Source organism: Hyla sarda, chromosome 3 (assembly GCF_029499605.1).
Source record: "Hyla sarda isolate aHylSar1 chromosome 3, aHylSar1.hap1, whole genome shotgun sequence".
NCBI classification, from domain to species: Eukaryota; Metazoa; Chordata; class Amphibia; order Anura; family Hylidae; genus Hyla; species Hyla sarda.
The window spans coordinates 16,400,146-16,413,600 of NC_079191.1; the positions used below are offsets into that span (position 1 = coordinate 16,400,146).

A 13,455-nucleotide genomic window follows, 5' to 3' on the forward strand; every position below is an offset into this window, starting at 1 on the left:
CAGCTGTTGCAAAACTTCAACTTCCAGCATGCCCGGACAGCCTTCGGCTGGGAGCTGTAGTTTTGTAACAGCTGGAGGCACCCTGGTTGGGAAACACTATTTAAGACACAAACAGTAGACTAACACAGCTGAGGGTTTGTTACAATTGTATCCAGTGAAGTCAAAACTGATACATTTTAACTACACAAGGAAGCAATCTATCAGGGCCGGATACAGATTGATGTGGGTTACAGGGCCAGAGCAAGACTGGCAGAATTGCGCAGTTTCTTTTTTCTGCGAGCAATGAATTTTACCAACGGGAAGATTTATCATTTGCGTGAAAATGGGCAATTTTTTTTTTTTTTTATTTGTGCTGTTTTTCTGGCATGGTTCCGGTGTGTAATTTAAGAAATGTTTTAAAAACTATTGCGCAATGGGAGGAAAATATGTTTTTGGCGTTTTTGCAAAAAATAAAAGTGGAGCCTTAGGGAATATCGGTGTTTCCCAAGCAGGGAGCCTCCAGCTGTTGCATAACTACAAAGGTTGTCCGGGCATCCTGGGAGTTGTCATTTTGCAACAGCTGAAGGCACCCTGGTTGGGAAACACTGAGGTATATGGATCAAGCCTTCTAATTGTCATAGGTTTTTCCACCGGTTCGGCCTTATTTCATAAAGGGGTCAGCAAGATGACATCGAGCTTCATGATTCAAAGACCAAAATCTAGAATATACTTTAAATATAAAAAAAAAAATTAAAAAGTAAAAAAAAAAAAAAAAATAGAATTTTAGAAAGGAAAAAAAAATTCTATAAATAATTTTTTTTAAAAATAATTTATTAATAATTATAATCATTTTAAAAGTAAAAAATGATTCTATAAAAAAGAATTAAAGTAAAAAAATATATATATTCTTTAGAAAAAAATGTTTATAAATAACAACAACGTTCTTCATTCCCAATGTCCTTTGTTCCTTCTGGTGATTGTGAGGATATTCATCCTCCTCTGATTACAGGGGGATGTGAGATCAGATGGAGGTCAGGTGTAGTACAGGTACCTGCCCCTAGGGGGCGCGTGTCAACTCCCTTCCTCCAGGGCAGTATTTCCCAACCATTGTGCCTCCAGCTGTTGCAAAACTACAACTCCCACCATGCCCGGACAACCTTTGTAGTTTTGCAACAGCTGGAGGCACCCTGCTTGAGAAACACTGATATACCCTAATACCCTAAGGCTCCGGGCACGCTGAGAGTTGTAGTTTTGCAACAGCTGAAGGCACCCTGGTTGGGAAACACTGAGGTATATGGATGTCTCAAGCCTTCTATTTGTCATAGGTTTTTCTACCGGTTCGGCCTTATTTCATAAAGGGGTCAGCAAGATGACATTGAGCTTTATGATTCAAAGACCAAAATCTAGAATATATTGTAAATATAAAAAAATAATGTAATTTAATTTAAAAAGTAAAAACAAAAACAACAAAAAAAAAGACTTCTATTCCAAAAAAAATTATAATAATAATAATAATTTTAAAAGTAAAAAATAATTCTATAAAAAAAAAAAAAAATTTAAGTAAAAAAGAAAAAAAAATATTTAGATTTTTTTTTTATAAATAACAACAACGTTCTTCATTCCCAATGTCCTTTGTTCCTTCTGGTGATTGTGAGGATATTCGTCCTCCTCTGATTACAGGAGGATATGAGATCAGATGGAGGTCAGGTGTAGTACAGGTACCTACCCCTAGGGGGCGCGTGTCAGCTCCCTGCCTCCAGGGCAGTGTTTCCCATACGGGGTGCCTCCAGCTGTTGCAAAACTACAACTTCCAGCGTGCCCGGACAGCCGTTGGCTGTCCGGGCACGCTGGGAGTTGTAGTTTTGCAACAGCTGGAGGCACCCAGGTTGGGAAACACTGCTCCAGGGGATAGAGGTCATATATAAGGCACTGTGTATATACAATGGATGCCGGACGAGGTCATGTTTGGTGGATGTCAGATGTGAGAGATGAGGCTGCACCTTGTCTATAGAGAGAAGTGATCCGACTGGTCAGCAGGTGCCTGGAGCAGGTCCGTCCCGTACACGAGACAATGACATCCGGGCGTCTAGTCCTCGTCTGATGTGGGCACCTGCCAGGGCTGACTCTCAAACAGGGATATGGCTGAAAAATAACCGAGACGCAGAGATTAGGTACAATTAATATGGTGAGAAACTAAGATACTGAGCCACATACAGAACAGGTATAGGGGAAGTATGGCTGACACTGTTATATGGGGGCTACTATGGCTGGCACTACCGCATGAGGACTAGTATGGCTGGCACTATCACATGGGGACTAGTATGGTTGGCACTATCACATGGGGACTAGTATGGCTGACACTGTTATATGGGGGCTACTATGGCTGGCACTATCACATGAGGACTAGTATGGCTGGCACTATCACATGGGGACTAGTATGGCTGACACTGTTATATGGGGGCTACTATGGCTGGCACTACTGCATGAGGACTAGTATGGCTTGCACTATCACATGGGGACTAGTATGGCTGGCACTATCACATGATGACTAGTATGGCTGGCACTATCACATGAGGACTAGTATGGCTGGCACTATCACATGGGGACTAGTATGGCTGACACTGTTATATGGGGGCTACTATGGCTGGCACTACTGCATGAGGACTAGTATGGCTTGCACTATCACATGGGGACTAGTATGGCTGGCACTATCACATGGGGACTAGTATGGTTGGCACTATCACATGAGGACTAGTATGGCTGGCACTATCACATGAGGACTAGTATGGCTGACACTGTTATATGGGGGCTACTATGGCTGGCACTACTGCATGAGGACTAGTATGGCTTGCACTATCACATGGGGACTAGTATGGCTGGCACTATCACATGATGACTAGTATGGCTGGCACTATCACATGAGGACTAGTATGGCTGGCACTATCACATGGGGACTAGTATGGCTGGCACTATCACATGAGGACTAGTATGGCTGGCACTATCACATGAGGACTAGTATGGCTGGCACTATCACATGAGGACTAGTATGGCTGGCACTATCACATGATGACTAGTATGGCTGGCACTATCACATGAGGACTAGTATGGCTGGCACTATCACATGAGGACTAGTATGGCTGGCACTATCACATGAGGACTAGTATGGCTGGCACTATCACATGGGGACTAGTATGGCTGGCACTATCACATGGGGACTAGTATGGCTGGAACTATCACATGAGGACTAGTATGGCTGGCACTATCACATGAGGACTAGTATGGCTGGCACTATCACATGGGGACTAGTATGGCTGGCACTATCACATGAGGACTAGTATGGCTGGCACTATCACATGGGGACTAGTATGGCTGGCACTATCACATGGGGACTAGTATGGCTGGCACTATCACATGGGGACTAGTATGGCTGGCACTATCACATGAGGACTAGTATGGCTGGCACTATCACATGATGACTAGTATGGCTGGCACTATCACATGGGGACTAGTATGGCTGGCACTATCACATGATGACTAGTATGGCTGGCACTATCACATGAGGACTAGTATGGCTGACACTGTTATATGGGGGCTACTATGGCTGGCACTACTGCATGAGGACTAGTATGGCTTGCACTATCACATGGGGACTAGTATGGCTGGCACTATCACATGATGACTAGTATGGCTGGCACTATCACATGAGGACTAGTATGGCTGGCACTATCACATGGGGACTAGTATGGCTGGCACTATCACATGAGGACTAGTATGGCTGGCACTATCACATGAGGACTAGTATGGCTGGCACTATCACATGAGGACTAGTATGGCTGGCACTATCACATGATGACTAGTATGGCTGGCACTATCACATGAGGACTAGTATGGCTGGCACTATCACATGGGGACTAGTATGGCTGGCACTATCACATGGGGACTAGTATGGCTGGCACTATCACATGGGGACTAGTATGGCTGGAACTATCACATGAGGACTAGTATGGCTGGCACTATCACATGAGGACTAGTATGGCTGGCACTATCACATGGGGACTAGTATGGCTGGCACTATCACATGAGGACTAGTATGGCTGGCACTATCACATGGGGACTAGTATGGCTGGCACTATCACATGGGGACTAGTATGGCTGGCACTATCACATGAGGACTAGTATGGCTGGCACTATCACATGATGACTAGTATGGCTGGCACTATCACATGGGGCCTAGTATGGCTGGCACTATCACATGGGGACTAGTATGGCTGGCACTATCACATGGGGACTAGTATGGCTGGCACTATCACATGGGGACTAGTATGGCTGGCACTATCACATGAGGACTAGTATGGCTGGCACTATCACATGAGGACTAGTATGGCTGGCACTATCACATGATGACTAGTATGGCTGGCACTATCACATGGGGACTAGTATGGCTGGCACTATCACATGGGGACTAGTATGGTTGGCACTATCACATGGGGACTAGTATGGCTGGCACTATCACATGGGGACTAGTATGGCTGGCACTATCACATGAGGACTAGTATGGCTGGCACTATCACATGAGGACTAGTATGGCTGGCACTATCACATGAGGACTAGTATGGCTGGCACTATCACATGAGGACTAGTATGGCTGGCACTATCACATGAGGACTAGTATGGCTGGCACTATCACATGGGGACTAGTATGGCTGGCCCTATCACATGGGGACTAGTATGGCTGGCACTATCACATGGGGACTAGTATGGCTGGCACTATCACATGGGGACTAGTATGGCTGGCACTATCACATGGGGACTAGTATGGCTGGCACTATCACATGGGGACTAGTATGGCTGGCACTATCACATGGGGACTAGTATGGCTGGCACTATCACATGGGGACTAGTATGGCTGGTACTATCACATGGGGACTAGTATGGCTGGCACTATCACATGAGGACTAGTATGGCTGGCACTATCACATGGGGACTAGTATGGCTGGCACTATCACATGGGGACTAGTATGGCTGGCACTATCACATGGGGACTAGTATGGTTGGCACTATCACATGGGGACTAGTATGGCTGGCACTATCACATGGGGACTAGCATGGCTGGCACTATCACATGAGGACTAGCATGGCTGGCACTATCACATGAGGACTAGTATGGCTGGCACTATCACATGAGGACTAGCATGGCTGGCACTATCACATGAGGACTAGCATAGCTGGCACTATCACATGAGGTCTAGCATGGCTGGCACTATCACATGGGGACTAGTATGGCTGGCACTATCACATGAGGACTAGCATAGCTGGCACTATCACATGAGGTCTAGTATGGCTGGCACTATCACATGGGGACTAGTATGGCTGGCACTATCACATGGGGACTAGTATGGCTGGCACTATCACATGGGGACTAGTATGGCTGGCACTATCACATGGGGACTAGTATGGCTGGCACTATCACATGAGGACTAGTATGGCTGGCACTATCACATGGGGACTAGTATGGCTGGCACTATCACATGGGGACTAGTATGGCTGGCACTATCACATGGGGACTAGTATGGTTGGCACTATCACATGGGGACTAGTATGGCTGGCACTATCACATGGGGACTAGTATGGCTGGCACTATCACATGAGGACTAGTATGGCTGGCACTATCACATGAGGACTAGTATGGCTGGCACTATCACATGAGGACTAGTATGGCTGGCACTATCGCATGAGGACTAGTATGGCTGGCACTATCACATGGGGACTAGTATGGCTGGCACTATCACATGAGGACTAGTATGGCTGGCACTATCACAAGGGGACTAGTATGGCTGGCACTATCACATGAGGACTAGTATGGCTGGCACTATCACATGGGGACTAGTATGGCTGGCACTATCACATGAGGACTAGTATGGCTGGCACTATCACATGAGGACTAGTATGGCTGGCACTATCACATGAGGACTAGTATGGCTGGCACTATCACATGAGGACTAGTATGGCTGGCACTATCACATGGGGACTAGTATGGCTGGCACTATCACATGGGGACTAGTATGGCTGGCACTATCACATGGGGACTAGTATGGCTGGCACTATCACATGGGGACTAGTATGGCTGGCACTATCACATGAGGACTAGTATGGCTGGCACTATCACATGAGGACTAGTATGGCTGGCACTATCACATGAGGACTAGCATGGCTGGCACTATCACATGAGGACTAGCATAGCTGGCACTATCACATGAGGTCTAGTATGGCTGGCACTATCACATGGGGACTAGTATGGCTGGCACTATCACATGGGGACTAGTATGGCTGGCACTATCACATGGGGACTAGTATGGCTGGCACTATCACATGGGGACTAGTATGGCTGGCACTATCACATGGGGACTAGTATGGCTGGCACTATCACATGAGGACTAGTATGGCTGGCACTATCACATGAGGACTAGTATGGCTGGCACTATCACATGAGGACTAGTATGGCTGGCACTATCACATGGGGACTAGTATGGCTGGCACTATCACATGAGGACTAGTATGGCTGGCACTATCACATGAGGACTAGTATGGCTGGCACTATCACATGGGGACTGGCACTATCACATGAGGACTAGTATGGCTGGCACTATCACATGAGGACTAGTATGGCTGGCACTATCACATGGGGACTAGTATGGCTGGCACTATCACATGGGGACTAGAATGGCTGGCACTATCACATGGGGACTAGTATGGCTGGCACTATCACATGAGGACTAGTATGGCTGGCACTATCACATGAGGACTAGTATGGCTGGCACTATCACATGGGGACTAGTATGGCTGGCACTATCACATGAGGACTAGTATGGCTGGCACTATCACATGAGGACTAGTATGGCTGGCACTATCACATGGGGACTAGTATGGCTGGCACTATCACATGGGGACTAGAATGGCTGGCACTATCACATGGGGACTAGTATGGCTGGCACTATCACATGAGGACTAGTATGGCTGGCACTATCACATGAGGACTAGTATGGCTGGCACTATCACATGAGGACTAGTATGGCTGGCACTATCACATGAGGACTAGCATAGCTGGCACTATCACATGAGGTCTAGTAAGGCTGGCACTATCACATGGGGACTAGTATGGCTGGCACTATCACATGGGGACTAGTATGGCTGGCACTATCACATGGGGACTAGTATGGCTGGCACTATCACATGAGGACTAGTATGGCTGGCACTATCACATGAGGACTAGTATGGCTGGCACTATCACATGGGGACTAGTATGGCTGGCACTATCACATGAGGACTAGTATGGCTGGCACTATCACATGAGGACTAGTATGGCTGGCACTATCACATGGGGACTAGTATGGCTGGCACTATCACATGAGGACTAGTATGGCTGGCACTATCACATGGGGACTAGTATGGCTGGCACTATCACATGAGGACTAGCATAGCTGGCACTATCACATGAGGTCTAGCATGGCTGGCACTATCACATGAGGACTAGTATGGCTGGCACTATCACATGATGACTAGTATGGCTGGCACTATCACATGGGGACTAGTATGGCTGGCACTATCACATGAGGACTAGTATGGCTGGCACTATCACATGGGGACTAGTATGGCTGGCACTATCACATGGGGACTAGTATGGCTGGCACTATCACATGAGGACTAGTATGGCTGGCACTATCACATGAGGACTAGTATGGCTGGCACTATCACATGGGGACTAGTATGGCTGGCACTATCACATGGGGACTAGTATGGCTGGCACTATCACATGGGGACTAGTATGGCTGGCACTATCACATGGGGACTAGTATGGCTGGCACTATCACATGGGGACTAGTATGGCTGGCACTATCACATGAGGACTAGTATGGCTGGCACTATCACATGGGGACTAGTATGGCTGGCACTATCACATGGGGACTAGTATGGCTGGCACTATCACATGAGGACTAGTATGGCTGGCACTATCACATGGGGACTAGTATGGCTGGCACTATCACATGAGGACTAGTATGGCTGGCACTATCACATGGGGACTAGTATGGCTGGCACTATCACATGGGGACTAGTATGGCTGCACTATCACATGGGGACTAGTATGGCTGGCACTATCACATGAGGACTAGTATGGCTGGCACTATCACATGGGGACTAGTATGGCTGGCACTATCACATGGGGACTAGTATGGCTGGCACTATCACATGGGGACTAGTATGGCTGGCACTATCACATGGGGACTAGTATGGCTGGCACTATCACATGAGGACTAGTATGGCTGGCACTATCACATGGGGACTAGTATGGCTGGCACTATCACATGAGGACTAGTATGGCTGGCACTATCACATGAGGACTAGTATGGCTGGCACTATCACATGAGGACTAGTATGGCTGGCCCTATCACATGGGGATGGTATATGCCATGTTCACACAGTGTAAAACAACAATTTTTTTTGGAAAAATACGTCAAATTGTGTTAAAAAAAATATGCAAAATAATTAGTTCTATAAAAAGTCTATGGAAGCACACATTTAGAGATGAGCGAACTTACAGTAAATTCGATTCGTCACGAACTTCTCGCCTAGGGTGGGAAATACATCATCCCCCCTGTCATCATCCAGACCCGTCATTAACACCCTTGTCATCATCCCCCCTTTATCATCCCCTTGTCATCATCCCACACCCCCCCTTCATCATCACCGCTAGAGATGAGCGAACTTGCAGTAAATTTGATTCGTCACAAACTTCTCGGCTCGGCAGTTGATGACTTTTCCTGCATAAATTAGTTCAGCCTTCAGGTGCTCCGGTGGGCTGGAAAAGGTGGATACAGTCCTAGGAAAGAGTTTCCTAGGACTGTATCCACCTTTTCCAGCCCACCGGAGCACCTGAAAGCTGAACTAATTTACGCAGGAAAGTCATCAACTGCCGAGCCGAGAAGTTCGTGACGAATCGAATTTACTGTAAGTTCGCTCATCTCTACACACATTGTATAAAAGTCGTCCGTAATTCCAAACTGCCATTAAAATAATTAACATAATAATACCTAAATCCCAACGTAAAAAAAAATGTTTTTATTATTATTTATTTATTTATTTATATTTTTTTTAAAGGGGTACTCCACTGGAAAAAAAAAAAAATTCAATCAACTGGTGCCAGAAAGTTAAACAGATTTGTAAATCACTTCTATTAAAAAAAATCCTTCCAGTACTTATTAGCTGCTATTTGCTCCACAGGAAGTTCTTTTCTTTTTGAATTTCCTTTCTGTCTGACCACAGTGCTCTCTGCTGACACTTCTGTCCATGTCAGGAACTGTCCAGAGAAGGAGCAAATCCCCATAGCAAACCTCTCCTGCTGTGGACATTTCTTAAAATGGACAGAGGTGTCAGCAGAGAGCACTGTGGTCAGACAGAAAGGAAATTCAAAAAGAAGAGAACTTCCTGTGGAACATACAGCTGCTGATAAGTACTGGAAGGATTAAGATTTTTTTAATAGAAGTAATTTACTAATATGTTTAACTTTCTGGCACCAGTTGATTACAATTTTGTTTGTTTTTTCCAGTGGAGTACCCCTTTAAGAAAAAACTGGCACACTTTTTACAGCTACAAATACAACCGAAAATACACTGTGTCAACATGGCCTAAAAAATAGTAACACTGGGTGGTCAGTACTTGGGGAGCTCCTGGATGTGCGGGCGCAGGCCTTCTTTCCCTTCTCAGACAATTTGGGAACCCCGGCTCGTACGGGCGCAGGACGTATGCCGGCGTTCCACTCCGTACTCTGTGCCAGCTCCTTCGCGGTCGTCCGGCTGACTGGGTATCCTCCTGCCTGAAGCGCGGCCCAGCTCGGTCTGGATAGAGGCTTGCCTAAGTTTCCGAATTCAGACGAAATCATCATCTATGGGGACACAAAGGTTTAAAGGGGGTTATCCAGGAAAAAACTTTTTTTTTATATATATCAACTGGCTCCGGAAAGTTAAACAGATTTGTAAATTACTTCTATAAATTTTTTTTAATCCTTTCAGTACTTATGAGCTTCTGAAGTTAAGGTTGTTCTTTTCTGTCTAAGTGCTCTCTGATGACACCTGTCTCGGGAACCGCCCAGTTTAGAAGAGGTTTGCTATGGGGATTTGCTTCTAAACTGGGTGGTTCCCGAGACAGGTGTCATCAGAGAGCACTTAGACAGAAAAGAACAACCTTAACTTCAGAAGCTCATAAGTACTGAAAGGATTAAGATTTTTTAATAGAAGTAATTTACAAATCTGTTTAACTTTCTGGAGCCAGTTGATATATATATAAAAAAAAGTTTTATCCTGGAATACCCCTTTAAGCTTTACATCAGTGGTCTTCAAACTGTGGCCCTCCAGATGTTACAAAACTACAATTCCCAGCATACCCGGACAGCCGTTGGCTGTCCGGGCATGCAGGGAGTTGTAGTTTTGCAACATCTGGAGGGCCAAAGTTTGAAGACCGCTGCTTTACATGTAATATGACACCATTGACCAGTGTCTCCCAATCGGGGTGCCTCCAGCTGTTGCAAAACTAAACTCCCAGCATGCCCGGACAGCCGAAGGCTGTCCGGGCATGCTGGGAGTTGTAGTTTTGCAACAGCTGGAGGCACCCCGGTTGGCAAACACTAATTTAGACATTTACAGTAGACCTAACACAGCTGAGGGTTTGTTACAATTGTATTCAGAGGAGTCGAAACTGATACATTTTACCTACACTGACACAATGTAGCAAACTATCAGGGCCGGATAAAGATCTAAGCGGAAAATAGTGGCTGGGGGAGGCGGGGTTGACATTCGTTGCGCCAGCGCAGGAGTGGCAAAATTGCGCGATTTCATTTATTTTTTTGACGCAAGTCCTAAATTTCGCCATTCTGCTCTCTGGTGCAGGGGAAGTGGGGAGATTTATCATTTTCACAAAAATATTTACAAATTTTCTTTTCAGTTGCACCGTTTTTTTTCGGGCAGGGTTTCGGTGTCTTATGTAAAAAAAAAAAATGTACACACACAACATAATAAATTGCGTAAAAAAAAAAAAAAAAAGGATGCACAATGCAGGGAAAGAGACACGTAGCGAATAACTACCCGCATCCTAGGGGGAAGGAGCATACATGCACGAAAAATGATTTTGGCGCAGAGGATAAATGCTGCTAATCTATCTGTGCACACAAAGCTACACCCCCTCCAGGTGCAAATATGATAAAATGATTAAAGGGGTATTCCAGGAAAAAACTTTTTAATATATATATATCAACTGGCTCCAGAAAGTTAAACAGATTTGTAAATAACTTCTATTAAAAAATCTTAATCCTTTCAGTACTTATGAGCTTCTGAAGTTAAGGTTGTTCTTTTCTGTCTGAATCCTCTCTGATGACACCTGTCTCGGGAAACGCCCAGTTTAGAAGAGGTTTGCTATGGGGATTTGCTTCTAAACTGGGCGTTTCCCGAGACAGGTGTCATCAGAGAGGATTTAGACAGAAAAGAACAACCTTAACTTCAGAAGCTCATAAATACTGAAAGGATTAAAAAAATTTAATAGAAGTATTTTACAAATCTGTTTAACTTTCTGGAGCCAGTTGATATATATAAAAAAGTTTTTTTCCTGGAATACCCCTTTAAGTGAGCATAAGCTGCACATAAATAGCGCAAAAAAGAAAAAACAAAACAATCCTAAATAAAGCGCAAGGCCCTCCGAGCAAGAAAAATACTCAAAACACACCGAAACACTAGCGGAAAAAAAATATATATATATAGCCTCCCCCCCCCTAGTGCCAATTTACGCCTCAGTTCACCGCCAGTCGCTGAAGGATATACGGTAATCTGTGAGAGAACCTGGAAGAAAGTGCTCAAATGCCCTACAGCGCTTCTAGAGGGGAAATGAGGGATTACACAGTTCAATGTACTGTTCTTGGTCCTCCAGAGAGAGAGACACTCTTTGTAGCTGCTCTCAAGCATGGCTAATAGATGAGGGTCTTTAAAGGGGTACTCCGCCCCAAGACATCTTATCCCCTATCTGCGGCATCCCGGTCATCCGATGCAAGGAGCGAACTGCCTGATGATTAGCGATGCAGCGCTGGAGGCTCGTGACGCCATGCTCCCTCCCATAGACTTGCATTGAGGGGGGTGTGGTGTGATGTCTCCGGTGCCGCAGCTGGAGCTCTAAACCAACACTGGGTGCTGCAGGGAGATCACAGGGGGTCACCAGCGGTGGGACCCCCGCGATCAAACATCTTATCCACTATCCTTTGAGGGGTACTCCGCTGAAAAACTTTTTTTTTTTTTTTAAATCAACTGGTGCCAGAAAGTTAAACAGATTTGTAAATGACTCCTATTAAAAAATCTTAATCCTTCCTGTACTTATTAGCTGCTGAATACTACAGTGGAAATTCTTTTCCGTTTGAAACACAGAGCTCTCTGCTGACATCATGACCACAGTGCTCTCTGCTGACACCTCTGTCCATTTTAGGAACTGCCCAGAGTAAGAGGAAATCCCCTTAGCAAACATATGCTGTTCTGGACAGTTCCTAAAATGGACAAAGATGTCAGCAGAGAGCACTGTGCTCGTGATGTCAGCAGACAGCTCTGTATTCAGCAGCTAATAAGTACAGGAAGGATTAAGATTTTTTAATAGAAGTAATTTACAAATCTGTTTAACTTTCTGGCACCAGTTGATTTAAAAAAAAGTTTTTCACCGGAGTACCCCTTTAAGGGTTTAGGGCCCCTTCTATAAACTCGAAAGACCCTAAAAGGGTGAAAGGCTAGGATTCCACTGAGGTTTTTGCATTGTGTTTTTTTTTTTTAGGAGGAAAAAAAAAAACACCAGAAAAAAAACGCATGAAAAACTGCCACTGATTTTCCCTGCGTTTTGGTGTTTTTTCAGGCGTTCAAAACCAAACCCCAGGGCCGTAGCCCAGGGTAAAACACCCCTATTAAACTCCCTTATAAAAATTTACTTTTATTGTGATCCAATTAAAAAAATCCCCAGAACAAACGAAAGATAAAACAGTGAAGTGGCAGAGTGCGTATAACGTATGGTGAGTACAGGAACGCCTGTTGTGTAAATGTAAACCGCGCTGCAGTACACTGTAATAACACTCTGTCACTGTGATGTTAAAGGGGTACTCCCATGGAAAACTTTTTTTTTTTTTTTTTTTTTAATCAACTGGTGCCAGAAAGTTAAACAGATTTGTAAATCACTTCTATTAAAAAATCTTAATCCTTCCAGTACTTTTTAGGGGCTGTATACTAAAGAGAAATCCAAAAAAAGAAATGCATTTCCTGTGATGTCCTGACCACAGTGCTCTCTGCTGACCTCTGCTGTCCATTTTAGGAACTGGACAAAATCCCCATAGGAAACATATGCTTCTCTGGAAAGTTTCTAAAATGGACAGCAGAGGTCAGCAGAGAGCACTGTGGTCATGACATCAGA

General features: G+C 45.1%; 1 protein-coding gene across 4 annotated transcripts in view; it reads right to left on the reverse strand.

Moving 5' to 3' along the window:
* Positions 1–1,849: 1,849 nt before the first annotated feature.
* The window catches only part of FBXO16 (F-box protein 16), a 105,146-nt gene continuing 93,540 nt past the window's right edge, over positions 1,850–13,455 (reverse strand). For all 4 annotated transcript variants that reach the window (XM_056563814.1, XM_056563813.1, XM_056563816.1 and 1 more), the window contains 2 exons: positions 9,691–9,916; positions 1,850–2,121 (listed from right to left, as the gene is read on the reverse strand). In XM_056563814.1, the coding sequence (XP_056419789.1) occupies positions 2,066–2,121; positions 9,691–9,916 (282 nt within the window). In that variant the 3' untranslated portion in view covers positions 1,850–2,065. The remainder of the gene's footprint in view (positions 2,122–9,690; positions 9,917–13,455) is intronic.